This window comes from Gymnoscopelus microlampas (assembly GCF_963454915.1).
Source record: "Gymnoscopelus microlampas genome assembly, chromosome: 22".
NCBI lineage: Eukaryota > Metazoa > Chordata > Actinopteri > Myctophiformes > Myctophidae > Gymnoscopelus > Gymnoscopelus microlampas.
The window spans coordinates 17,486,240-17,510,581 of NC_139959.1; the positions used below are offsets into that span (position 1 = coordinate 17,486,240).

At 41.8% G+C, this 24,342-nt stretch overlaps 2 protein-coding genes across 11 annotated transcripts in view; both read right to left on the reverse strand.

Moving 5' to 3' along the window:
* Positions 1-504: 504 nt before the first annotated feature.
* On the reverse strand, positions 505-7,033 carry eif5a (eukaryotic translation initiation factor 5A). Of its 3 annotated transcripts, none has more exons than XM_084049017.1 (5): positions 6,974-7,033; positions 4,748-4,935; positions 2,553-2,657; positions 1,305-1,436; positions 505-885 (listed from the first exon to the last, which is right to left on the reverse strand). In XM_084049017.1, exons 1-5 carry the CDS (start codon positions 7,005-7,007, stop codon positions 823-825), a joined length of 522 nt encoding a protein of 173 aa, XP_083905143.1. In that variant the 5' UTR covers positions 7,008-7,033; the 3' UTR covers positions 505-822. The 3 variants fall into 3 exon arrangements, with proteins under 3 accessions (XP_083905143.1, XP_083905144.1, XP_083905145.1); XM_084049018.1 differs by having other exon boundaries at positions 6,859-6,998; XM_084049019.1 differs by lacking the exon at positions 6,974-7,033 and adding an exon at positions 6,799-6,967.
* A 3,796-nt stretch (positions 7,034-10,829) lies between these two features.
* The window catches only part of tnikb (TRAF2 and NCK interacting kinase b), a 74,660-nt gene continuing 61,147 nt past the window's right edge, over positions 10,830-24,342 (reverse strand). For 6 of the 8 annotated variants that reach the window (XM_084048472.1, XM_084048477.1, XM_084048476.1 and 3 more), the window contains 8 exons: positions 23,644-23,820; positions 23,001-23,144; positions 19,295-19,429; positions 19,072-19,172; positions 18,729-18,878; positions 17,406-17,565; positions 14,717-14,856; positions 10,830-13,660 (listed from right to left, as the gene is read on the reverse strand). In XM_084048472.1, the coding sequence (XP_083904598.1) occupies positions 13,577-13,660; positions 14,717-14,856; positions 17,406-17,565; positions 18,729-18,878; positions 19,072-19,172; positions 19,295-19,429; positions 23,001-23,144; positions 23,644-23,820 (1,091 nt within the window). In that variant the 3' untranslated portion in view covers positions 10,830-13,576. The remainder of the gene's footprint in view (positions 13,661-14,716; positions 14,857-17,405; positions 17,566-18,728; positions 18,879-19,071; positions 19,173-19,294; positions 19,430-23,000; positions 23,145-23,643; positions 23,821-24,342) is intronic. The other 2 variants (XR_014600099.1, XM_084048473.1) reach the window with 2 other exon arrangements.

The following is a 24,342-nucleotide window of genomic DNA, read 5'->3' on the forward strand; positions in this document are numbered from 1 at the left end:
CCTCAAACTTTTAATACAGACAAGAGACTGGCATTTAGAGAAATCACTGAAGTTTGTTTCCATTTGGGGAAAAGTTCTCTTTTCTTCGTGCTTATTTGAAATGCTAGGGGGTACGCCTCAAGTGCTCTTTTTTTTTAGTGCTAGCCACTTGCAATTCCCATTTTTGGGGGGTGGGGTTAGACATCTCATCCTTGTTGCATCTGTGAGACAAGAACCGGAGCCAAAAGCCCTGCTGGAAGCTAGTATGTCAGCAAGAGGGACAACCTAACTAGTGTTAAGAATTCTATTTAAAAAGGGGGCTAACCTTTCAATCTGCTCCTTTTACAACAAAAGGAAAAATAAACAACCACCATTCCCCCATAAAAGGCATTAGGCCTGCTATATTTACTCTAAAGAATATAAAAAAATAATCATACAAAAGCTAAATCCGGTTGTTATTTCAACATTCAGGAATGTGAGTGGCGAGACATTTTGAAGTCGAAAATAAAAACAGGAATGAGCAACTAATCTGCTGTTTTTACATTTATTTTTTTCCTTCATAAAGTAGAATGTAGCCAAACAAAACCTCAGTGATTCAGGCGTTAAAGACCACACGCAGTTAGTGAGCCACGGTGGAATAAAACAAAACAAGGTCCTAACAGCGATGGAGTAGAGAAACAGATGTAGAAAAAAATAGAATTGAGAGCGAGAGAATTGAGGGGATTATCACAACAGAACAATTGAGGTTGTCCGTGAAGGCCGTCGCTTTGGTGACAGAACCAATGAGAATGCAGGAGACCGGTGGTGGGCGGTGCTTGTTGCGCTTTGGCAGCAAGGTTCTTCCTACTTGTTCATGGCCTTGATGGCCACAGCGCACTCCTCTCCCATGGCAGCCAGCACAGAGACCTGCAACGATGGACAAATGGAGCAAATTAAGGAAGGAGACATGGTCCAAGACAAATGTTACAAGATGTTTCACAATCTGCATTTGAAGAACATTTATTAGTTGTTTGAAGTGCATGCAAAAACAATTAAACTACACATGTCCATCCTCTGTTTTCCTGCAGGGACTACTTCAAAGCACAATAGATATTTTGATGGCTAGTGGTGCCTGAAAAAAAAAACACTACCCTGGCTGATTCAGACTACTAGTGACGAAAAAACTACGGTTAAGCATTGTAGGTCTTGTAGTCGCATCAGATTCAATGCGATGGAACTTTCCAACAGCAAGATGATGGACTAGCATAGCTGGTGTTTTTTCTTTGGACTGCATACAACAAATAAAAAGGAAACAGTGAACATGTCAGTGTTTAATTTTGACTTACCATGAATTCATCACCAGCCTCAAACTTTGTCAAGATTTCCTTGCCCAGGTCACCTTCAGGACATCGCAGGTCTTCCCTGATCTCTCCATTATCAGACATCAGAGACATAAAATCTTCGCTGATGTTGAGAAGCTGGACAAGGGGAGGCAAAAAAAAAGAAAAATCATGCAATCATGAGCATTGTCCAACAGTCAAAATGCTGCCACTATTTGCAATTAAGGCATCCGATGCAATATTATTTTTGTGCAAACACCACATTCTGCACCAGAGGATGGAACTTCTGATGGAAGCTGACTTTTCTACACCATCATAACATTGATGAGAATTTATGGGAAGAGGTCAACGGCAAAAACAATCCCCAAAAAACGCAATAAACCCTGCAATCAGAGGGGTGACAAAAGTGCCCGAATATTTGTCATTATTAAACGTTGCCACATCTACAGGTATGTCAATAACAGGCTTCCAGAATATCAATGGGATGAAGCATATACTATAGGATGCAGACAAAATCCAGCTTCAATATGTGTTGTGTTGACTACAAAGTCAGCTTTTATTCTTTTAGTATGGGTATTTTTCCATCATGTTTCGTGGTCCCTAATCAGTCCAGTAACACAAAGGCTGAAGTAGTTTATCTGCCAATGATAGGCACAAACAAAACACTTTAGGCCAACGCAAACATTTGCACAAACCAAATCATTGGTTACTACTAGGTAACCGGTCAACTGACTATAGAGATGTCAGATTGTAAATGGACCAACGACAATCAGCTTTGCAGTGCAACAAATCCACTCTACTTTGACCTCCACCTTTTCAATACCACTTAATTAGTCATCAGGTTAATGTAACATGTGAGGGGGCCATGAAGTCAAACACCGGGTTGTTAACGACATACTCGTGGTCAATAAGAGCGATGGCTCTTCCAGAGCCAACATTTAAGTGGAACTGACCTTGAGGGGCTGGTCAATTACACAGTGCCATAAACAACTGCATAACATACAAGTGCCCATTTCCAACAACCGCCCGGCAACCATTTTTGCCAAATACATGGACCACAGGGTTAAACTCTTCAATGACTCATGAAATAAATAAATACAGTACAGCACTTCAGCCAAGACAGACAGCAGTTGCCTTCAACTTCAGTTCTGGATTCTTCGATTTTTGGCTGAAGGCACGGTAGTTCTGTCGAGTCAGCTGAGGGCACCTTTTCCTTTGTCCTCTAAAAGAACATTGCTGGGTTATGTAACCTACCTGGTAGTCTGTACGCTTGATGGAAGGGACGTCCATGTTGTGGGTGGAGGGGCACATATCTTCATACTTCTTGTTGGTAAAGATGTCAATACCAACCATATTAACCTGTAATGTAAGGGGGAGGGTGTTAACATATCTCAGAAGGATTTTACATCATGCTGAATATAAATGCAGTCTAACAGTAGGTATGATTTGAGGCGTGCAAATAGGCTGTTTTCAGTATGTGTTCCGTCCGTCACCGTCGGCTTCTCATGGGCAGAAATTGCAATGAAGCAGGAGCTTGCCATTACATTTAAGACTCACTATGAGGTAATGGCCTGCATAAAACAAACTGCATAATACCGTTTGTACTAGTAAATACATAGTTTGCTACAGTTAACGCTTTTGCCCATCTTTCTTATTGGAAAGGAAATTTGTTTGGTAATTGTTTCATCATTTTTTGTCATCATCCATTCTATAAAAGTAGTAGAGTCTGCACACTGGTAATGCTGAAAAAGCGTTGCTGTATTTTATTGCGTTGTCAACGTTTCGATCAATCAGATCTTCATCAGGATGTCAACGTTTCGATCAATCAGATCTTCATCAGGGCATGTACGTATACATCCTGATGAAGATCTAATTGATCAAAAGGTTGACGCCGCAATAAAATACAGCGACGCTTTTTCAGCATTACCAGTGTGCAGACTCTACTTCTTTTTGGGATACTTGCTGCTTGTCTTGCACCTGGGCCACGGATGTGCGTGCACTACCTTCTTCATAATCCAGTCTAAACAGTGCATCTTATTGATCATTAAGGGCTTCAATTAATGATTATGGATTTTTTTATAGGCATTCCTAATCACTTGGTTACCAGACAACAAAACCATTAGTTTTTTGTGATGCTTTTTTTCCAATCTGCAGGTATGATGCCGGATTTTGGGTGCACGGCCCGTCGTACGACGAAGTATACATTCGGCTCACAGGCTTGGAGATTAAGTGGAATTGTAGCAGAGTAGGCCTACCCCAATTTGCACCATTGACAGCAACGATGTGGCAAAACACAAACATCCAAGTTTCCTTTAATGGACTAAATAAATCCTGCCGCTGCGGGATAAATGAATCAACCACCTGATCCGCCCCCCCCCCCCCCCTTGAACTTAAGTGACTTGGCGTGGGGCAGCGAACTCGCATGTCAAATCGCATTGATTGACTTGTGATACAAACTACAGACAAGTTTTAAGACCGGACATGCATTCCTATGTTGTCAAGCTTGCGATGTGCAGCGAGGATTTGGATTATAGAGACCAGCTAATGTAGATAGGTTTACTCTCTTTTTTGTATTTACAGCTCATCTTTGAAAATATAAACAAGGCTTTGCTTTCAAGCATGCAGTAGCTGACAAAGACAACTAGGAAAGCAAAAGCTCTTCCCTCTTTCCTCCTCTCCACTCAAGTACTGGGGACACCGGTCGGGGCAGCCGTTTTGCGTTTAGATTTGTCCGAATTCAGTGCAACAAGAACAGGCCTTATAATCATGATTAAAATGGCCCAAATTGATTAATATTTTGTGCTTTATTGTGCAAGTATTAATTTGCGCTTTACATTTAATTTGCCTATATTTTAAGAGTTGAATTGAGGCAGAACATTACATTTGCAAAATAAAGAATATCTCCCAAACAATTCGCCCCATAAAAACTACAGACGATATGACTCATCCAATCGCTGATTGCCAATATATCTACCATATCGTCCCACCTTACTTGCCAAATGGCAACACATGTACCCCAGATGTAATAAGAGATGACAACTTTGTAAAGGTTATTTTTGGATTTGACAGTGAGACCGAAAAGGCGGGAAAGAGGGTGGTAACATGCAGCTAAGGGGCTCTGGTTAGATTCAAACCTGGGCCAGCTGTGAGAAGGAATTTAACCTCATTTATCATGTTACATGCACCCTTACCAGGTGAGACACCGGGGCACCCCATAGAGATGCCAACTTGATTTAAGTTGCTGACCCACCGTATAGCTTACAAAATGTTCAAGATTAGCTTTCATGGTCATGTTTGTATAGGTGGTTGGAGTAAAAGTTAAAATCAACATTCCCTTACAGAGTGGCTGTAGACGACAACACTAATGTCGGTCTGCCCGATAAAACAACTTGCCCAGGGTAGGGCACCAATTGGCTGAGACACCCTAGACTTCTGTGTTTACTTCATACCTTGGCATGCCCGTGCTTGCCGGTCTTGGAGGTGGACATCTCCACAATTTTGCAGGGGCGTCCCTTCAGCACCACAAAGCCGTTCTTGCGCAGGGCAGAGCATTGCATGGGGTAGGTGGATGAGGCGCCAGACTCGGCGGTCGTGAAGTCAATATCAGGGTCTGACATGGTGCAGAGGGTCAGGGACACTGCAAAAGAAAAGTCTGGATCAATTAATAAGGCACAACGCAGCACAATAGACAAATATCTATACACATCTTTTACACACTTAAACTATATTCTTCATCAGGTCAAAAAGCGGAAATAGCCAATTGACAAGCTCAGAACATGGTGTGAGCTTGTAGATCGGCCATTTCCACCAAATGTTTGCCCATTATATATGGCATTATCAGAATAGGGACATTAGGGTTCATGTGGTTAATCAGGGTCAATGCCATTCAACAGGCACCTATGGGTGACATTAGTGATGTTCAGTACATATTTTGTCTCATTTGATAATCAAACCCAAACACTAAGCTAGATCAAGCTCAAGATAGCATGCCTCTAGTTGATTTGTACAGATCACTGTCAAGACAATCACATGTAGCTACATACTAGGAACGTGACATTTACATTTTTATTACATGCAAGCACGTGTGGCAGTGCATGGACTGGACACCAGTGCACCATCTCTTAAGCGTATGTATCCACAACCAATCACGCCGTTTCGCTCATTAACTCTCACAACAGAAAAGCAAATTGACGTCCCTCCCCTCCACACACACACCCACCCTGACGGCCGGCTAAAAGTTGTCACATCATGCGAGCTTCTGCGACAAAGCTAAAATGCTACAAGCTAGCAGGCTACGATCGCGAGACTAACTGGGGCTTCCTCATGGTCCGTCACCCACCCTCCTCTGACTGGAGCACAAATCCAGCAGACATTTGACAGGCTAAATTGGGATTAACACAACACCAACAAAAAGATCAGCAGTGACGAGTCCAAAAACGACACAGTTTCGCAGGGCCGTCGCCTGATCACACATGCAGTTCTGCAACCGGCTGCTGCTCAAGTTCACAAACTCAACTATACACAATAACGTTAGCAAATGCTTTGGTTCTGCAGCTAAAGGCCAATTATAGTGAGGTTCTGAGACCAAAACATGGCTCAGAGCCACGAGAGCAACGCAGGCCCAGGTATGGTAGGTAATGACTGTCTGGTCATGTTAGGAAGCATTTAACACACATAATAGATCAACCACGCCAGACAGCCATCTACAAACAACTACTTTTAGAGTCAAAACAAATGAAACATAAGTCAATCTAGGATACCCCTAGCCCACCATGTAGTTGATGAATTGAATACATAGGTCCTCAATGGAAATGAATGAAGTCCACTAGGACTTTTGGGGATAAATCCTTATAAGCAAGTGATAACTGTACTCGTGCTATTTGCATTTCAGTTGAAGTATTCAGTCAATCAATACCCCCAATAATACAAATAACAGTTTCATTTAAGTTTAGTTAAGATGGAGGCCACACTGTTGGCATACATACAACACAACGCTACTAGCGGAGTGTGATGATGAGGGCCAGTTCATCATTTCACGCCCGACACTTCATTAAAGCCAAACCGTTATTAGCACGCGTCAACACTCACAGTCCGTGCTCAATGAGCTTACGTCATCTATGTCGGCCGACACAGGCTAACTAAACACGCTCGCGCTGTGACAGCCAGCGTCGCGCGACATAGCGCGAGCGTGTTTAGCCCGTGTTGAGGCTAGCTTTAGCCTAGCCTCCATTCAACTTCCCAACGCTAACCTACCTACCGTACAAAAAAAAACACGGGAACAACAATTCCCGTCCACGCCGGAGGAAAGGAACACGAGTTTTAAATTAAAACGTTACGATTTAAAAGACCTCGTTAAAGCGCCTGGCACGAGACAGACGTTGTTAATTAAAACGAGGAGGGGATTCCGGCCCGGGTTGTCGCTCGCGCAGGCCGCATGTTCTCTTTCTCTTTGATTCGGTACAACATGGACCCACACCCAGCCACCACGGTGCTAACCTACCGACTCTAGAGGGAAACGCTAAACTCTCCCTCCACTGGGCGTCCAAACGGGGCCACTCACCGGCTCGATAAAACGGTTGGGTAGACGCGCTGCGGGTACAGTACGTTCAGTTCTCGGGTTTATCTGTTTTAATATCCCCCCGTAGAGACAGAAACACGCGCCATGCCACACTTACCTTCCAAGAAAAAGAGAGGACCGACTATACGCATGCGTAGCCAACTTTACCGCAGGGAGGGAGGGTGCGTGGGGTGGGGGGGACTTCCGGTTGGCTGGGCGACGAGCAGAAAGGGTTGCCAGGTTCGATTGTAGTTTTTTTTTTGCACAGTCTATAGGTTTGAAGCGCTGGAGTGTGCGAGACACCCCCCTTTTTCTGCTTGTTTCTTTCTAGTGGGTTGCCAGTTCTTTGTTACAATTATTTAGGAATGAATTACATTTTGGTAAAAAAAAAGAAGTAAACTGTACACATCCTTTACACAATATAATGTTGAGCATATGTTAACTTAATAATGAATGATTCTGGCTAGTGATGAACAGGAGGCAGTTGCCAGGTTTGAAGCACTGGAGTGGCAAGACATCCCCCTTCTTTCCACTTGTTTCTTTTTAGTGGGTTGCCAGTTCTTTATTACAATTATTTAGGAGTGAATGACATTTGGGTCACATTTTTTGTAAACGGCACACAAATCTTTTCCCAATATAATCTTGAGCCAGTTCTAGCTTCACTACACTGGCTCCCGGTTGTTTTTAGGATTGATTTTAAAATTATTTTAATAGTTTATAAAGCTCTAAATGGTCTGGCACCTTCCTACCTCTATGACTGCCTAGAGAGACATGTTCCAAACCGGACCCTCAGGTCTTCAAGTGCTGACCTACTCGAGGTGCCTAAAATGACATATAAAAAATACGGTGAAGCAGCATTCTGCTTTTACCGACCAACAGTGTGGAATAAACTCCCATTACACCTAAAACAGGCAGCCTCTGTCGATAGCTTTAAAGCACAGCTCAAGACCTATTTCTTCACTCTTGCTTTTAGCTGACTCTTTGGTTGATTTTTAAGTCCTCACTGTATTGCCTATTTTAATGTTTTATGCTTTTGGCTTTTATTTTATTTTATTTTTTGTTTGCTTTATTGTTAAATTGGTTGTAACTGTAACTGTATTCTTGCTCTGTAAAGCACTTTGCGCTGCATTTCATGTCATGAAAGGTGCTATACAAATAAAGTTTATTATTATTATTATTATTATTATTATTGTGTGTTAATTTATGAACGATTCTGGCTAGTGATGAACAGAAGGGGTTGCCAGGTTTGAAGAACTGGACAGGAGGACCCCCCCCCCTTTTTGATTTTTTTTGGGCAACCATTGGTTGCCAGTTACATCACCATAATCCTTGTGCATTAATGACATTCATTCACATTTATAAATTACACTAATATTTACACACATCTTTTATGCAATATTCTGTTGAGCACATTGTGACCTTTAGTGATTCTTATAGTCAAGTGTTTTTCACATGAATGTATGATTTTAATTGTCCAGCTAGGATTTTCTTAAAGCTGTGGTCCTGTAACTTTTATGTCCTATCTGGGATTTGAACACAGCCTCCCGGGTCTCCCACACAAGAGACTGAATTTCTACATTCTGTAGAAAAAAGCCTCAAGCAAAGAATTTCTACATTCTGTAGAAATTCATTGCTTGAGGCAGTACTAGGCTACTTGTCAACCAGTAGGTGTTTGTTCTACCCAGTGGTTCTCAACCTGTAGGACGGGGCCCACTAGTGGGCCATGAGGATATTGCAAGTGGGCTCCCAAACAATTGTCAAGACACTACATTTTTAATGATAATAGAAAATAGACATAGAAAACATGTATGTAAAAAATTCATGGTATTTTTTTCCTTTACAACCTTGAAAAGTGAGTTTTCACTGTGATACAGATAAATAATAACTTAAAGTATACTATGCTAGTTCCATTGATCCAAACCGGAACACGATTGATTAATTGATCATTCAAATAAACATGCTCTGAAAATGCACTCTGAAAATGCTCTGAAAACGCACGCGGCAAGTGGGCCCTGATCCAGAAAAGGTTGAGAACCACTGGCCTTTTTGATAGTTGATAGAAAATAAGTACTTTCTTTGGGTGAACTACTCCTTTAACTATTCCCCGGGTGCCATATTAATGGCAGCCACTGCTCCCCCCTGTGGGTCGTGACCCCCAGGGGGGGCCCCACATGATTTTGAGGGGGTCCTGGGATGACAGTCTGGGAGATAGGTGGGGGTTATTCCTCTAATTATCATTACAATGACCTGATGTGAAAAAAAATGTTGTTTGTCATAATTAAACTTGTTGTTGATATGGCAACGCTGACTATCAAGAAAATAAAAACATGGCACTTCGTGTCAAAAAGGTTGCCGACCCCTGGGGTAGAGAGACCATTTGGGAATGGAAAGGTTTATGTGTCAAAGTGTCCTCAAGACGCTCAAGTCTTTAAGGATTAGTTCACCTAAAAAAAATGAATATCAATTACACCCCCCATGAAGCCTTGAATTCATGGAGACTTTTTTGTTTTTGTCGCATTCCTAAGACATTAATTTGATGACCGGCGGAGTCTCAAAGAGTTTCCATTGAGTCTCCTATTGGAGACTCCGCCGGTCATCAAATTATTGGCTTAGGAATGCGACAAAAACTAAAAAATCTCCATGAATTCAAGGCTTCATGGGGTGTGTAATTGATAGAAAATAAGTATGAACTACTCCTTTAACTATTCCCTGGGTGACATATTAATGGCAGCCACTGCTCCTATAACAGTAGTTAGGATGGGTAAATGCAGAGGACAAATTCTATATTATGTGCAAATTTGCTGTGGAAAAAATACCCCCCCCCCCCCCCCCCCAGCGACAACTAAAAGTGACACAATTATATTCATTAAAAAGTTTTCTGTTGCCCACTACAATAGACTTTTTGAATTGTAATGACCTGCCCTTTATCTATTATTCTTTACAACTTACAGTTTACCTGCCTTATTGCAATTGTGTTCTAAATCTGGCAAACTGTGGTAAGCAATCCCTTTTTTCAATGCTGTAGAAAGAAAGAACAAAAAGCTCTAATGTGCTAAACGTTAAATACACCAGTATGTTCAGATATGACATGTGGTTTGATATATCAAGGTTTTGAAATATCAAGCCACTAAACAATTTGATCAATTACATCAGTAATTCTAAACCTGAGGTCCACTGGTGGGCCGTGAGGATATTACCAGTGGTTCCCCAAATAATTGGCAAAATACAGAAGATTTGAATGATAATATAACATTAATATAAAAAAATATGTGAAAATAATGTCATGGTATTTTTCCTTTAACACCTTGAAAAATTAGCTTGCATTGTGATATAGATAAAAAAGGAACGTAAAGTATACTATGTTACTGTAGTTCCTCTGATCCAAGCCACAACACAATCGATTGATCAGTCATTCAAATAAATATGCTCTGAAAATGCATGCGGCCCACCCACTTGACCACTTAACCCAGTAGGACCTGAGTGAGGCCGATTCTACAAATGCCTTCTGAATCAGTAGTTCTCAAACCTTTTCGTGCCAAGGACCCCCAAATTGATATATATTTGTCCGTGGACCACAATCTGAAAAGGTTTTGTGCCAGCCCCCAGAAGAGAAGATTTGTGTAAAAAAAATACAAAGATTTTTCAAAAATGTAAAATAAATAGCATATGTACAAGCTTGCAGTGTGGCACGAAGTGACGCGCTGTGAGCTTGTATATCTGCTATTTATCTGCTATTTGACCACTGTTCTAAAACACTGTTCTAAATCCTAAGAGTTTTGTGAAAAACGTATGTTGCTATAGCTAAAATGTAAAATGACACAGACGCTTTCCCGGATGGAATGGGTTAAACAAATGGCTGCGAATGCTTTCAAGTGAGCCCTGATCCAGAAAAGGTTGCGAAGCACTGGTCTAGGAGGTGAGGTCTCTTGGTATCAGTGTTTCTGGAAAAGTCAAGGCATAAAAATAGTGACAAGTTCTGCTGTACAAGGAAATGACATTTATTGTCAAAATTTTGAACGTCACAGAGAGTGTTCCAGATTGAGGTTGGATTCGTAGTGAGCCCAGTGGTTCCGACTAGGTGAAAACATAGACATGCATTACTCACTCACACACTCACACCTCCATACATACGTTCACAGTCAGATACGTACAAAAATCGAAATACAAATACAAATACAAATAATACCACAATAAAAACATTTTTTGTTTGTTTTAAGAAAGTCGTATAGCTATTTTTTTCCTGTTCGGTAGAAAGGCAACTAAACCTTAACATGTGAACATCCTTTCTTTTTTGTCTTTTGTTAAAATGAGCCATAAGATATAACCAAAACAAAATGCTTCTCTCTAGTATAGTTTTTCTTTCTTTTTTTTTAATCTATGGTTTCTTCCCTCTTAGTGAAACAACAGACACATCTGGCAATAAAGGCGTCAGCTGGCGTGGCCTGGACCGGCATCACAAACAGATATGCTATTAGTTTAGAACAGCAGTTTTTGTACACCTGAAATCTGTGTTAATCTCGAGGTTCAGGGCCAATGCACTATAACACAATAATCTATTAAAATTATTCTGTGTCATCTGCATTTTGATTATATAAACCCACTGGCTGACAAACGCTGTTAGATCTATGAACAAGGAAGCAGCAGAAAGAATGGAAATGACCCGTTTCTGTCTCGTAGCCTACTCACTGTCCCACTTTCATTAGCAGCTTCACCTTCTGGTGGGAAAATTAGCATACTGGTGGAGTGGTCATCCTGAAACCATATTTTGATACCGGGAGAGCGTTAGCTAAATGCGTAAACGTATGTGAATGTACGATTCTCCTAGTAACATGTCTTGATGGATCTTATTGTATCGCTTTAGATACATGTCCATACGAAGCCATTTCTAGAAGTTTCATGGTTTAAGGTTCTTACGTCTTGTTTACATGTACATAAGAGTAAGAATTACTTTTGTTGCAATCTTTTGAATACAATCAAGCCTAAGCCATTAAGCCATTGATTTGGTGATCCAAATAGAGATAATTAGTAACTAGTACTGGTTTAAGAACATATTTCTAGAAAAACATTCTAGAACATTTACATTTGTGACTATGATTCCTGCCAAGTAAAGCTAGTTTGTTACAGCTACAAAATACTTTTGGCCTCACTTCAGAAATCTATCCCTCGCTAGAACTCTATCCTTCACCGTCAAACATCAGTAGTTGCATGGGAAAGTATTGCCTCTAAAGCCTAATTTATACTGTGTGAGCTAAGTCGTGGCTCATGGCACATAGCTCCAACAGTATCTAGTACAGAGCTATGAGCCATGAACCATGAGCCACGGCTTGGCTCACACAGTATAAATTAGGATTAACAGTTCGTATCAATAGATGACACACAGAACCAATATGTTAATGTATCATCGCACAAATGTACAAAAGCACCTCAATAAACAGTGAAAGAACTGAAAAGAAAAAAGAGGAGAGTTTGGGTCAGCAGTCACAACAGTTGTACTCTTCTCAACTCCTTTCTCAGGTTGTTGGTTTAAGAAATCTCACAACTGTGAGTAAATAAAAAGTGGTCACATTTTGCAGAGGTGTGGCAGAAAGTGACAGCCTGCTGTTTGTGTTGGTGTTGTTGTTCCTCATTGTTTTATCTCGCTCAGACACAGTCAATGAGCGTCAGTTTGCAAAGCGGACTCGGACTGTCCCTACACAGCAAAGAAATCTCACACCTGTGAGTAAATAATAAGTGGTCACATTTTGCAGAGGTATGACAGAAAGTGACGGCCTACTGTTTGTGTTCTTGTTGTTCCTCATTGTTTTACCTCGCTCAGACCCAGCCAATGTGTGTCAGTTTGCAAAGCGGACTGTCCCTACACAGCAAAGTGAGTATTTACAAGAAGTGTAACGCACACAGAATGGGTAGAAAATATAAATGTTGAAGAGAACAAGGGGAGCAAAGGTGAGACCACCACAAAATGATAAGCTTGTGAGATGCCATGGTCTCCTCATGAGAACAGGTGCAAAATGCTGGTTTCTTTTTTTCTCTTGCTGTTGCAGCATCGAAGGAATATCTATAACCTTCTTCTTCTATTCCACCAGAAGGAAAATTAAATGGCATTGTAGCCATAGTGAGGAAGCAAGGGTGCACATCAACAAGTGTAAAATTGTCTCCAAATGAACTGAGATTTTACTTATAAAACAAACTGCTTATTTATAGTATTTGGGCCGTTCCTTTTCACAATGACATCAAAAGATGCACAATTAAAATGTCACTCTAAAGTAATAATTTTGACTTGACAGATGTTTGCCCTGTTCTACACAGTGAGCTACTCTCCGTACCGGGGCCTCATATGACCTAAAGCTACTCAACACAATATTAGTGTCCTTTTGCCTTATGATAGCATCCCTCAGAGGAACAAAACAAAACACCAGTCAATCTAAACAAAAGAAAATGTGTCATCTGTTGACTTGTTATGCAGTCTCTTCGTTTTTTCCAACAGTAACACTGAGGCCTGTAGCGCTCCACCCAGTGGCCGGAGGCCAGCTTTGCAGGCGAAATACTACTACAACAATGACAGCGCCAGTTGTGGTTGGTTGGAACCTTTCCTGTGGTCGCATAATTGTTCAATTAGACAGTCTTGTTTTTTATCTGTCTGTCTTTTCGTTGGGAACCCCATCCTCTCTTCTGGTGGGTGATGGATGGGACAGAGACGAGGGCTGTGATGATGGAGGGGGGGTTACCAGTTCATCATTGAGCTTCTGTTGAGGGTCATGAAGAAGACTTGACTGCTGCCTCCGGACCGCACCGAGGCAAAAAACACCTGAAGACAAACACAAATGTTGAGAAAGGAGGCTTGAGTTAGTCACTCTACTGTATGTGTAAGGCAAGGCAAGTTTATTTGTATAGGACATTTCAACAACAAGGCAATTCAAAGTGCTTTACACAAAACATTAAGAGCCTAAAGACAAGAGCATTGCAATATAAACATTATAAAAGGCCATTTGGGAAATATGAATAGATAACAGAGATAAAGATAATAAAATTACAGAGTAGCACAAGAATGGACAGAGTTGAGAGCAGACCTACAGTTGTCTGGGAGTTTATTCCAGATGTATGTTGTGCGTAAAAATGGAACGCTGCTTCTTCTCAGTGTACGGGGGCGGTTCCTAGTTTTGGGACTGCATATGTTGCCTCATGACAGGCTGGACTACTGATATGTATTTAATTATGAATTTTACAACTCATGCTACAACCAATGTTGCTACAGTACCAAGCAAGTAGGTTACTGCCTATTGCCTTGTATTTCTGGGTTCTGTAAATAATCTGGAGCTATGGATGAAAGGCATTATGAATCATTGCCTCTTTGAGGGATCCTAGCCCAATAGCCATTGCAATCTTCTGAAATTACACCAGTTGGTGCCCCTGTGTGTGTGTGTGTGTGTGTGTGTGTGTGTGTGTGTGTGTGTGTGTGTGTGTGTGTGTGTGTGTGTGTGTGTGTGTGTGTGTGTGTGTGTGTGTGTGTGTGTGTGTGTGTGCGCGCGCACACGTGCGTGCGTGCCTGTGTGTATTACATTTCTTAAATGTATTTCTTTCATACTAATTCTAGGGACATATTTGAAATGTCTATTATCAAAATGCAGCATTGTTGGCTGCTGCATTCCTACTATTCTACACTGACACTGTGCACTGGATAAAAGCACAATATGAATGAATAAAGTATGTAATAGTATGTACTGTATATGTGTGTATATACTGTACAGTATGTGTATCGTTTGTAAGATAAGACCTTTATTGGTCCTGCTGGGGAAATTCAGTGTGAACGAGAGTGAGACAGAGATGCAAGTGTTTGTGTGTGTGCGTGCCCACTCAAACTCACTTTGTCATTCCTTTCTGACAGGAACTTTAGTCGCTGAGCTCGCTTGTGCATGAAAACTCCGTCGAGGTGTCCCGTCTCCACGGAGCGGATCTCAATGGCCTTCTCTCCCCACCCCATGATCTGGTTGGAGTGGATGTAGGCTGCAAAGGGTGGGGACAGGGGACACACACATAACAAACGGATTGCACAGGAGAGAACTAACTCAACACCGGTCTCCCAACCAAGCCAATCACAAGGCCTGCGTCTATTAGGCCACGCCTCTAGGAGGAGATTATTGCAGCAGTTTCTGGGTGAGCGCCTATACACACTAGAGTCTGGTGTCAAGAGGTAGTGTGTGTAGTCACTAGACACACTACCATTGTGAGCATTCTGTTGGCGAAGGGGTCTATGTAGGATCAATGGCTAAATATGGACGGCGACAAGTACCTAGAGGGTAGCATAGAGTGCTAGTGACTGGAAGGTGGCAGCAGGTTGGAATTCCTGAGGCTTGGAAAGTGGAGTGGAGAAAGTGAACGACAAAAACATTCTCCTTTCTCTTGACAATTGCTATGGTTGACAGGGCATACCCGTAGTAGTCCACAGGTTTAATTGGCTGTGTCTCTGTACCACAGAAAAAAATGGCTTTGCTCAAGACACTGCTTGTAGATCCAGCGGCAAGCATGTCTAAACCTCTATGCCATGGATGGGTACACCTAAGAATGTCTGTGGCATTAGGGATGGGCTTGGTTGTGAGAAATTCTGGTTTGACAAGAGTATGCACACGTCAGTGTGATGACATACTGTAATGTCCCGTTTGTTCCACACAAAGCACCTAGCACTGCGTAATGCAACTTTAAAATCATATCATAATAATGAATGCATCAAATGGCTATATCTGATGTCTCAACATTGTTATGTTTTGTCTCAACTTTCATATCAGCAATAGAAGTCAGAAATGTGAATAATTCTATAATATATAAATCGATATAAATACATACCCACCCACAGTTTAATAAAGCCCTTTTTGTATGGCCTCAATACTTCTGAGTTCCAGAATCAAGTCTAATAGAAGTTTAGCATTGTAACACTAATAGCATGTACTGTATATCAAGTGATCTTTCTCACTCCATCCTACATTATTACAGAACATTCAATCAATTAAACACTGGACCCAACTAATGTGTAATTAGTGGTGACACTGGAATGGAGATGGAACAGATAAAAGACAGGAGACTTCTTTGAATATCCAGAATGTCCATCCTTGGCTAGGTTCTGATCAACTGTGACCAGTTGGATTTATCACTATGCACAACTGAATATAGCAGCCATGCTGCTGTAACAACACGTCTATTGTTCTACTAGAATAGCAACTAGCAAGACACAGGTATACCGAAACCTGCTAGTTGTGATTCAGTGCTTTTCAGTATCACTGAAACTTGATGTCAAATGACTTCTGTATTCTTTAATAAAATAATTAAATTTTATTTAGCCACCCCAGCCTGCCTATTCTGGGGGGAACAACCGCAAAAAATAGCAGATCTACAAAACGCCCAAGAACAGTTCAGGTCCGTTTTACTAAGACTAGACTAGAGGATTCAAGTGGTTAAGAAAAAAAACGTTTGTCCTATTTAGTTTACTGACCTAAGTAAGTAGAGATCCATCAATGACCATTGGTTAGAAAAAAACAATCAAAACACAGGACCCTTCGGCACCAAGGATGAAAGAGAGTTTGAATGGGACAAAAGTTGATTGATATTCATATACGTCACAGTTAAAATCGTCGGATTGAACAAAACAAGACCAAAGGACAGCGGCACAGCAGACAGACAACATCGCCCAGACACAAGCATGCCTCCCTATACTTAGGTGTGTGTGTGTGTGTGTGTGTGTGTGTGTGTGTGTGTGTGTGTGTGTGTGTGTGTGGTGGTCCAAGGCACCCAGAGTGCTCCTTGTCATCTGATCTAGGACTCATGTAGACCCAGGACACCAGGTCTAACACCGTTCACTTCCTGAGAGAATATAATACTAACAGTTGTTTTAGTCCCCACAACTAGCGATAAGAACCACTGCTCTAAAAAAGGTGGGGAGTGGAAGTGATGGATAACAGGCTGAGATGTTTGTCTGTGTGTGTGTGTGTGTGTGTGTGTGTGTGTGTGTGTGTGTGTGTGTGTGTGTTTGTGCACGTGCTCGCACACATGCGTGCATGTGTGCCTGTGGGGATTTCATCTCACAAGCATAAATCTGAAGCATGCAGGGGTGATGAGCTTTCTGCTAAGTCTCTGTCAGCATTGATCATGACAACCCAGTGCTAATTCATTCCCGGGAGTGTGATCCCCAGCGACAGGCAATAAGCAAGGCACAAACGGAGAGGTATATGTGGTTCTCAGCCTCAGGAGAGCGCATGTTTGTGTGGGTGTTTAAGTTTATCTTTCTCGGGTTGGAGGATTGGGGGGAGAAGGGATGTGACACAGTGCTAGGGAAATGTGTGTGCACGCGTGCTTTTGGGGCGGTACAGGAGAGAAAGCAAGACGGAGGAGTGTGGCTTTAGCCGAACAGACAGGAGATATGTGGAGGTACGTGTGTGTGTGTGTGTGTGTGTGTGTGTGTGTGTGTGTGTGTGTGTGTGTGTGTGTGTGTGTGTGTGTGTGTGTGTGTGTGTGTGTGTGTGTGTGTGTGCGTGTTTGTGGTGCTTGTTGTTTTGGACACCTACCAACGGAGGTGGGCATCTCCCCCCACTGAAGCACCACGTCTTTGGTGATGCGTCCGTAGGTGTTGACGTAGACGCCCTCGTCCTCGTAGCAAAGCAGCATCTCCATGCCGTCCGTCTTGGGCAACACCACGATGGCATGGGGGGTCACCTGACTCTGAATCTGCCGGGGGCGACACACGGGAGGAGGAGGCGATGGGTCGGGGTTGGGGGGTTGGGGGGTTTGTCAGTGTGAGTCTGTATTTGCGGGGGGGGGGGGGGGGCAATGCAGTACTCTATCTTTCTCTTCCTCTTTCTGTCTCCGCTTTCCTTTGGGATCTGCGCCGTTCCTTCCAACCTTCCTTTCTTCCTAACCTTCCTTCCTACCTTCTCTTCTCTCCTCCCTCCCATGTTCTGCTTCTCTTCCCTACGTCTTCGTAGAGAAACTGCTGCAACAACGGAGTCCCCCCGCTCCATAAAACACAAACAAACAAACATGCAATTGTCATGGAAACAAGGGATGGAATACGGCATGGTTACACTGTTGCCAAGAGCAACGCGAGGCGGTTGCTTTGGAAACGGCCCCTTTGTCTCTTACTGTATCCAGAGGATTGTTGGAGTTGTTGAGGTGTTGATTCATAGGCCTCGGACCAGACCAGCAGAGTCACTAAGAGTCTCTCAAATACACCTGACACTCTCATTCATTCATAACCTCACCCTGTCAATCATGATCTCACAGCTTCATTCACAACCTCACCCTGTCAATCATGATCTCACAGTTTCTTTCACAACCTCACCCTGTCATTCACAACCTCACCCTGTCATTCACAACCTCACCCTGTCATTCACAACCTCACCCTGTCATTCACAATCTCACCCTGTCATTCACAACCTCACCCTGTCATTCACAATCTCACCCTGTCATTCACAACCTCACCCTGTCATTCACAATCTCACTCTGTCATTCACAACCTCACCCTGTCATTCACAATCTCACCCTGTCATTCACAACCTCACCCTGTCATTCACAATCTCACCCTGTCATTCACAACCTCACCCTGTCATTCACAACCTCACCCTGTCATTCACAACCTCACCCTGTCATTCCTGTCATTCACAACCTCACCCTGTCATTCATAAGTTCTTACTCACTCACATATTCAGTTACTGTCACTCACACAGTTAATCACAAACTATCCATCCGTCCGTCCATCCATACAGCCGTACATCCCTCCGTCCGTCCATCCATCCAGCCAATCAATTACTCACTCACTCACTCACTCACATTTACCCAAAAACACTCTCAGCATTCAACCCAGCCAGCTCCTCAGTCTGTGAGTGTCTTACATGGGAGGGGATGTAGATGTCGTAGGGGTTTCCAGAGTCCACATCGATGACATGGAAGCCCACACTGGAGCCGTAGATGACCTTTAACCTCTGACCCTCCTCCACCGTCAAATCAACCAGCTGGGGTCGATGCTGGAGGTCAGTGAACGACTGATGGAGAGAAAGAGAGAGAGGAGCACTTCAGTGTGCGTTGTATGTGTAGGTCTGTAAATATGCCCGTGGTAGTGTGTGTGTGTGTGTGTGTGTGTGTGTGTGTGTGTGTGTGTGTGTGTGTGTGTGTGTGTGTGTGTGTGTGTGTGCGCACGCGCGCGCGTGTGTGTGTGTGTGTGTGTGTGTGTGTCACCTTGAAGGCCATAAACTTGTGGTAGGGTTTCGGGGCCCAGGCGTAGATCTCCACAGCGTTCTTCAGAGCGATCACCAAGAACTTAATCCTCTCATACTTCACTGCAGGACCAGAGTAGGAACAAGTACATAACACTGTACGCATCGTATACATACTACATACATACTGTACTTGGCAGGTTGTGCATGTACACACACACACACATATATATGTAAAGACGTACCGACTTTGTAGTGGACGCAGCCCTCCAGTTCTCCTACGGTGATCCAGCCCTGTTTCTTCTCCACCTCGGGGTCGTTGTGCAGGATGCGGTTCCTAAGCCAGGACAGGTAGTACACACGCAGCTTGTTCTTCTTCCCTGAGGATGAGGAGAAGGAACTCATTCTGGATGAGCACTTAATCACAGAGAAAGTGATCGATGTTGATGCTATAGATCAAGGTTACAGAGAACAAGGAGCACTTTACTGTACCTTAACCCATGAAGGCCTGAGGTTCCGATTCTACAAATGTCTTCTAAATCCTATAACAGTTTTCTGTTATAGTATATATAGTGAAAGGGACCCCCATAAGCAAGGATTTGAGTTACAAATGTTCATTTTAAAAAATATATATATTCAAAGATTTGCACACATTTTCATGATTTTTCAAAAATAGCAGATCTACAAGCTCATAGTGCGGCACTCGGTGCCGCGCTATGAGCTTGTATATCTGCTATTTTTGAATAGCCAAAGTATAAAATAATGCTTTTTAGCTCAAATCAAAAAATTACACAGATACGTTCCTTAATGGGTTAACAGCCATAATCTTTTTGTCACTACATTTTATCTACTGTAAGGGACAGGTCGATTTTTAAAGAAGGGTACACCTGGAGAAAATGTGTATGTGCCCTGATCTAAAATGCCATGCCACCCTCCCTTTGACTAAAAAAAAAAATCAATGACCCTCCCCAAGTGATTAAAAAACAAAGATTAACCCTCCCCGCCTATAGCAGTGTCACGATATATTGTCCCACGATATAGCCTATCGTGGTATTAAAATGTGACGATAGGTATTGTCAAGATGTCATACTGTATCGTAATATTTTTTTAATTATTTGTCTTTTCTTTATTTCTTTTGCCGGTGAAAGTAATAGGAGTTCTTACTGTATGGTGTATGATACGAAGTGTAAAGCTTATCATAATCACAGTAATTATTAATCATGTCTTCCATCATATTCAAGATATTTTGAAATTAATGAATATTTGAGAAATTAAACAGACTCCAATCACTTTCAGTTTAAAGCACTGCAGAGGGGAGGTGTTGTGTGTCAGCTGATGCTCGTTGACGCTCGTTAATGTGACATGCGTCAAAGCAGTTATGCCAGTCTGCACTCTCAAATAGGCCTACATCTAATCTAAGATTGTTTACATGGTATTATACTGTATCTGGTATTATAGATTTTTTTTTAGCTGTTGGAAATAACTAGGCTGCACTTGGTTCGTAAAGTCCAGATGACAAAAATATGAGGTTTGTGGAATTTATAGTTATACAGTGTTATATTATATTAGTGTTTATCTGTCCTCTGAAACAATGGGTTAATATTTAGTGAAAACTTCACTTCTCCCTTAAGCTTGCACAAATGTATTTATTTGTGCGTACAAAGCACTTTGTAATAGTTTTTTAAAGTGCTTTATAATTGTTATTTTAAACTAAAGATGATGGCCAATGTTGATGATACATGAGAAAAGAACATTAATAATGTATCATATCGATATCATATGTCCAACATCATGTATGTATCGTGAAATTAGTGTTATCTTGACACCCCTAACCCTCCCCATCAAATACAACAACATGACATTTAAAACTGATAATATGTCCGATGTTTTGCTTTCCACATTGATTAGAACATTACTGTAGTCAGTCTTGCTAAATGCACAGTGTAGTGTATGTAGTGGTAGCAGAATGGACAGTGTTCTAAACTTACATGTGGGAAACCCATTGAATCCCATAATTATTAACTACGGTGACTACACTGTTGCCTACATCATAGGTTTTCAACTGGTGGTCCGTGGAGGTATTGCATGTGGTCCCTGACCATGCATTTAGTAATGTAGGAAAGTGAAGATTTGTATTATATTTTATTTTAATCGATGGTGGATACTGTTAATGTGTGTGACAACAGAAAGGAAATTCAACTCAAGGATGACAGTTTTACACACGCACACAGCGCAAAGTATTTAAGGGAGGTTTTAGTACATCAAGGTCAATACAGGCTTTTATTTGGACATCCGACTCCGAGTCAGACATCCGACTTCCAAGTAACTGACAACATGCGTCATCAAATAAAAGCCTGCATTTACCTTGATGTACTCCAACTTCCATGTAACTGACAACATCGATGCGTCATCATACATCAAATAAAAGCCTGTATTTACCTTGATGTACTAAAACCTCCCTTAAATACTTCCACAGAAATGGGAGTTAGAATTTCAATGGAAACTGTACCGGTTTACCTGGTTGAGTCATCATTAGTAGGAAATGTGCCCAAATCAATCGCATGTGCTTGCTTGTACTTGTGCAATTCGAAAATGGCCCCTGTCTAAATCTTAACAATTAGGCTATCAATTATAGCCCGATGATTCTGGTTTTACTTGAGGAGCTAGGCTGGCATCTATGCACAACTGTCCATATATGAATATCCAGTTATAAATTGGTCATTGTAACCTACCTGGTGTATGTAATTCTATGAGCAACAAAACACAATTAAAAGAGGATATCTCTGTGTTGGAAATTGGGATAATGCATCTCTCTAATATGCCTAACACCTGTTGAAGTGTTGCTTAATTGTTCAACCACCATCGTTAAGACGCTGAATAGATTTGACTGGGTCGTTCACACTTGCTGTGTGTTGATGGCTTGTTAACGACTGTCATTGATTCTAAATAGACCAAGGTGTTACTGGATTTGAATCCTTTGTATCATTTGAAATAGAGAGGGGTCATTGACCACTGTTCTGCTGTACTAAAAATGTATATAAAAAACGGACTATTTTATTAATTCAAAATTGGATGACCCTCTCTTGGATTCAAAGTAAAATTAGCTGACCCTCCCTTGTACTAAAATTAGAAAGGCATGACCCTCCCCTATTTTCCTCCAGGGACCCCCTTCTGGTCCCTAACCTCAAATCATTTTATCTAAGCTCATCTAATCTACTCGATTCTGTACTACTTTAACCTATTCTCTTCTCTTCTAATCCAACCTTTTATGTGCTCTCATCTCATCTTACAGTATCTCATCTCACATCATGTTATCTCATCTCATGACATGTCCACCCTGAGATTTGGAGGTTGGGAGTTCAATCCCTGGCAGAGTCATACCACAGTCTATAAAAATGTTATTGAATGTCTTCCTGATTTGCGTTCAGCATCTAGGGTAAGTCCAGGCACCATACTAGCATCATTTCCAGGGGGTGTACGTGTACATCATGTGACATACTAGCATCATTGCCGTACAAGCACCTAGGCTATGGAACGATCTACCCTTGGCAGAAAAGCCAATTCTGTGGCATCTTTTAAATAACTTCACTGAAAACACATCTGTTCATGAAAGCCTTCCCCTAGGCCTAGATCACCTCATTTGCCATTATTGTGTTGCGTTTGTCTGTATCTGCTTGTTTGTTGAAGTGGGTAACGAGACCAAAGTTCTTTTGATGTCCTTTTAGTTTGCTTAATGCGTTTTTATTGCTTTGTCAGAATTAACTTACTTGTTAATGCTGTTCATTTATGCCCCAACTGCTGTTCAGCACTTTGTAACTCATGTTGTGAAAAGTATTATAAATAAAGATATTATTATTATTATCATGTCCATGTACACGTGACATACTAGCGTCATGTCCAAGGGTGTATGTGTGCATCAAGTTGCCTCAGTACTAATGAACTGTGCCTAACCTGAGATGGTGACCAGAACGTTGAGTCCCTCCAGTACGTCCATCTGCTGGAAGCGCCGTCGGTTGATCAGGTTGTAGACTTTCCCCTGACCACTCCGGTCCAACAGCATCAAGCCATTCTCTGTTCCTACCAAAAGGTTCACACCTACACACACACACACACACACACACACACACACACACACACACACACACACACACACACACACACACACACACACACACACACACACACACACACACACGCAATGTATAATGTACAATGTATATGTATATGTATAATGTATTTTTGGGCAGTACTAGGTACAGTAGATTTCGTTGCTGTCGCGTGGAAACCTTGCATGTTCAAACCCGTGACTTTTCAGGAAATTGAAAAAAAGGACCATTTCGCCCATTTTCAACCGATCTTCATATAATTGGCCCTCACTAATGCTCATTATAAGATGGCACCATTTCTGTCAACTCACTCTGTGTCTCAGAGGAGGGCTGTGGACAGTTCAGAATCCTGCCTACCAGTGACATCATTGTCATCAACATTCTTATAATTAATTTAGGCACAAAACAAAAAATGTTGAAATGTCGAGATACAAGGTTTCTGCCCGACAACAACGATATGCGAGTCCTTCTCTGTGTTTGCGTCTCACCCCAGAGTGCAGCGCAGAGGATCTCAGAGTTGAAGCGTTTCTTGTACTTGCGGATCTCGGGCGTGTCGCTGTGTGGTCTGATGTTGGTGGGGTTCACATTGACCACAGAGATCTTCCTGGCCTCGTTCAGTCTGGCCTGCTCCTGTTCCTGCCTCAGCAGCTCGTCTGCAAACAGTGCTGGGTGGCAAACGCACACAGAGAGGTTTAGTTTGCTTCAGTGGCGGAAGAAGTACTCCGATGTTATTCTTACAGTACCAAAGCAAAACTCAAATGTGTCCAAATATTTCAAATATTTTCAAAAATAGCAGATCTACAGGCTCAGAGAGCGTCCCGTCACATTGTAACACATTGTGAGCTTGCAGATCAGCTATTTTTGAATGTATAAATGGTAATTGGTTAATGTATGTTTTTTGTAACATAATCTAAATCTACAAAGTAACTTCTAACTAATGTTTTCCAATAATCCAATAAAAAGTATAAAGTATTGAAAAAGCCAAACTGGAGCCAGAAGTTTGATGGAATGCATTGAAGTCAATATCCGGCTGGACAAGCTTATGAATAAACAATCTCTCCTAATGATTGTGAGTTGTGACCTTTGTCAGAAAATTGGTTCAGGAAAATAAAAGACATATCATACACATTGTTTTCTGATCAGATCAAGTGCACAGTACACTATATCATTTTATTGAGGTATCTAAA

Bases quoted from the DNA above. Each gene is read 5' to 3' on its own strand.
- eif5a (XM_084049017.1), bottom strand. From the start codon at position 7,007: ATGCGTATAGTCGGTCCTCTCTTTTTCTTGGAAG. The intron at 4,936-6,973 runs GTAAGTGTGGCA...TTTCTTTTGCAG, and splicing joins TCCTCTCTTTTTCTTGGAAG to TGTCCCTGACCCTCTGCACC. The intron at 1,437-2,552 runs GTAGGTTACATA...CCCCTTGTCCAG, and splicing joins TCAAGCGTACAGACTACCAG to CTTCTCAACATCAGCGAAGA.